The 3,613-nt window shown below is 36.0% G+C and overlaps 1 protein-coding gene across 1 annotated transcript; it reads left to right on the top strand.

Annotated features, from left to right (window-relative positions):
* Positions 1-781: 781 nt before the first annotated feature.
* LOC139877642 (putative pentatricopeptide repeat-containing protein At5g40405) lies at positions 782-3,290 on the top strand. The gene is made up of 2 exons (XM_071865070.1): positions 782-2,661; positions 2,970-3,290. Exon 1 carries the CDS (start codon positions 855-857, stop codon positions 2,430-2,432), a length of 1,578 nt encoding a protein of 525 aa, XP_071721171.1. The 5' UTR covers positions 782-854; the 3' UTR covers positions 2,433-2,661; positions 2,970-3,290.
* Positions 3,291-3,613: the final 323 nt, after the last annotated feature.

Below are 3,613 nucleotides of genomic sequence, written 5' to 3' on the forward strand. Positions count from 1 at the left end.
GAGTCATTCAAAAACCTTATTCATCCATGTCTTCACTTAAACAATGTCGAAATCTTAGAAATTCTTTGACCGGCACGCCCCCGTGTATAGCAAGCCAATGAAAAAAAAAAATTTACTTTTCTTATGTGAGTTATTATATATTCTGATTTTTCTGATAAAGTAAACTAATATTAAAAGAGAGTAAGCAAACTTTAATTAAGAAATGAAATAACTCGGAGAATGATATGAGAGCTTAACAAAGTAAACCAAAATGAAGCACGACAAGGAGCCAGTATTAAGACTAAACTCTAGCCCAAGCTAACCTCCTAGCAAGGACAAAACGAAATACCAACTAACTAATCCAAAAAATCTATCAAGCAACACTAAAACAGACTCGCCTACAAACAATAAAACAATAAAACGGAAAACAAAAGCACCCAAAATAAATAATAATACGGCCAGGACCAAGCCAATTAACCGGATGGTCCTACCCCGTCAATTGAGTCCGAGCTTCTCCGCGGCCAAGATTGCTTGGTAACTCTTAGTACCCGGCTTGATAAGCCTCCCCTCAACCATAGCGAAACAAACCGATTTACCCGATCTATTATACATTTTGACATTCAAGAAAATTACGAGTTAATTTAATGCACATTTTTCGCCAAATATAAGTTATTAAAAACATGTCATTATCTCTAACTTTAATCACAACTATAACCATTGCAATAAAAACTACTTGAAATGTAAAGATGTATTACATTACAAACTCTCAATGTAAATAGTGTTTTTTACATAGAAAGTTGTCCGTAACAGTTTATTGAAATTTCAAATCGTTTTCTTTGACCATTGTTTATAGATGAAATGAACCAATCGGATTCATGCCAATACTTCCCCAATCTCCCGCCAAAGCCATCAAACAAAAAATCATATCCCTAATTCACAACTCAAATCAACTTAATGACATTCTTCAAATTCATGCATTTCTTATTAAAGCTTCCCTACAATCCAACAACTTTATAATTACCAAGCTCCTTTGTAAATTGTCGTTAAAATCTTCTGCTAATTTGCGATACGCACGGAACGTGTTCGATGAAATGCCAAGTCCAGATACTTTTCTTTATAACACCATCATTAGAGCTTACTTGAACTCCCAAAACCATGTTGAGTGTTTGTCATTATTTCTCCGATTACGTCGCCAAGATCACCTTTTTGTAGATAGTTTCAGTTTGTCTCTTGTGGTCCAAGCATGTGGAAGGTCAGGTTTTGTTAAATGTGGGCAGACGGTGCATACCCAGATTTTGAAACTTGGGTTTGATAGTGATTTGTTTGTTCAAACGGGTTTGATTGAAATGTATGTGAAATTCGGGTGGGTGGGGTTTGCAAAGAAGGTTTTTGGCGGAATGAAAGATCAGGACTTGGTCTCGTTTAATGTATTGTTGGCGGAGTATGTGAGGATTGGGGAAATGGGTTTAGCGCGACAACTGTTTGATAAAATGTCTCAAAGAGATTTAGTATCATGGAATACCATGATTCATGGTTACGCCTCACTTGGCCATGTCGGTACATTCGCCAGTGCCCGATCTGATACTTGTGGTGACAAAGATTTGGTTTCTTCGAGCTCTATGGTTGCATGCTATTCAAAAAGTAGCATGTCTCACGAGGCGTTGAAGTTGTTTAATGAGATGCAGTTAGCTAAGTTGTTACCTGATAAAATCACTGTTGTGAGTGTGTTGTCTGCGTGTGGTGATTTAGGTGCTTTAGGTATGGTCAATACTATTCACAAGTACATAAATAGAAATCGAATTGAAATAGACATAAAGCTTGGGACTTCACTAGTTGACACGTACGCAAAGTGTGGGGATATTGATAATTCGTCAAAGGTTTTTAGTAGTATGAAAACAAGAGATGTGTTTACATGGAGTGCAATGATTATGGGTCTCGCAAACCATGGATATGGTGATGTGGCGATCGATCATTTCAACAAGATGATATCGGAAGGAATTAAACCTAATGGTATCACATTGATAGGTGTTTTAACTGCGTGTAGTCATATTGGTTTGGTTAACAACGGGTGGAAATACTTTAACGCTATGAGTGATGAATACGGACTAACACCAGAAATCGAACATTATGGTTGTATGGTTGATATGTTAAGTCGAGCAGGGCATATAGATGCAGCTAGAAGTTTGATAAATGATATGCCCTTTGAACCAGACGCGATAATTTGGAGAACGCTTCTTGGTGCGTGTAAGATTTATAAAAATGTTGAAATGGCTGAAGAAGCTACTAGTAAAATACTTTCACTAGAAGGCTATAAAGATGGAAATTATGTGCTTTTATCGAATGTATATTCCGAAGCAAAGAAATGGGACAAAGTTTTGAATGTTAGAAACAAGATGAAAGAAATTAGGATTCAAAAGGTTCCTGGGAGTAGTTCGACTGAGGTTAGCGATTAAGTTCATGAAGTTATTTTTAGCATGACAATGGGGCATTATATTCGCATTGCCAAAAACCTCAAAATTTGTGATGACTTGCAATATCGACATCAACATTTCCCAATCCCGCCGATGCTGGGTATGGGGATGTACAATCTAGATAGTCATAATTTCGAAGGGAGACTGCTTCCAGAAAAACCTTCGGCCGCCCTAGATGTAGTGATGACTTGCATTTACGCTAATATCAAAGGTATATAATATAATAACATAATGGAACTTCGAAATCACTACCAGTCTACCATCATATACGCTATAAGAGTTTTGGTTAACATAATTTCATGGATTCAATGGAATTAGAATCTCAATTCAACTTCTTTACATAAGATTGTTTGGTCCAGAAATGAATGTGTTTGAACTTACTATACTCGTTCACTCATAGGAATTCAAATTCCATTCCAAATTTTTTATGGTGAATTCCAATTTAATCAAAAAAGATTCGTTAACTAAGAGCAACTTTATTTAGTAATTGAGTCATGCTCATTCATTGATGTATTTCAGCATTGGGAAACTTGGGTGTGCTTGGAAAGAGAGACCAACTTTAATCATATAAGTAAAAATAACTAGTTAGGATTTGGGTAGATGTTCATCTCCCTAATTTTAACAATTGGGCCGATTTGTCTGATTGGTTTCAAGGATGGTCGGGTTCTTTGAGTTCTAAGTCGAGAATCTATGTGATCATGGCAGCCTCGATGTGGATTTATGGAGTTTAGGAATGCCGCTCTCTTTGACATGTCCAAGATTAAGAGGGATGATTTGTTTGATTTAAGTCGTATGTATTCTTTTAATTGGATTTCGGATAGGGGAAAACAAAATGTAAGTTGGACCGATTGGCTTATTAAGCCTTTGTAATTTGTTTCGTTGCGCCCTTCCTAGTTTATCGCTAGCGAGGTGGTAGCTTTTAATAAATTTCGTCATTCAAGAAAAGAAAAAAAATGAAATAACTAGTTGGTAACTCCTATCTTTAAAGCAACAATATGCTATTAATAGTTGAGGGACCAACTTTTCATTCGTATAAAATATATGTAGAAAGAATTTGAGAAGAATGCAAATTGATCGTGTAGATCTCTACCTTTATTTATCATCAATTCTTTATGAATTAAGAAAAGACAAAATTATGTGTATGCCATACGCGGTTGGTCCTT

The sequence above is a fragment of the Rutidosis leptorrhynchoides genome, chromosome 11 (genome assembly GCF_046630445.1).
Source record: "Rutidosis leptorrhynchoides isolate AG116_Rl617_1_P2 chromosome 11, CSIRO_AGI_Rlap_v1, whole genome shotgun sequence".
Taxonomy (NCBI): domain Eukaryota; kingdom Viridiplantae; phylum Streptophyta; class Magnoliopsida; order Asterales; family Asteraceae; genus Rutidosis; species Rutidosis leptorrhynchoides.

Bases quoted from the DNA above. Each gene is read 5' to 3' on its own strand.
- LOC139877642 (XM_071865070.1), top strand. From the start codon at position 855: ATGCCAATACTTCCCCAATCTCCCGCCAAAGCCATCAAACAAAAAATC.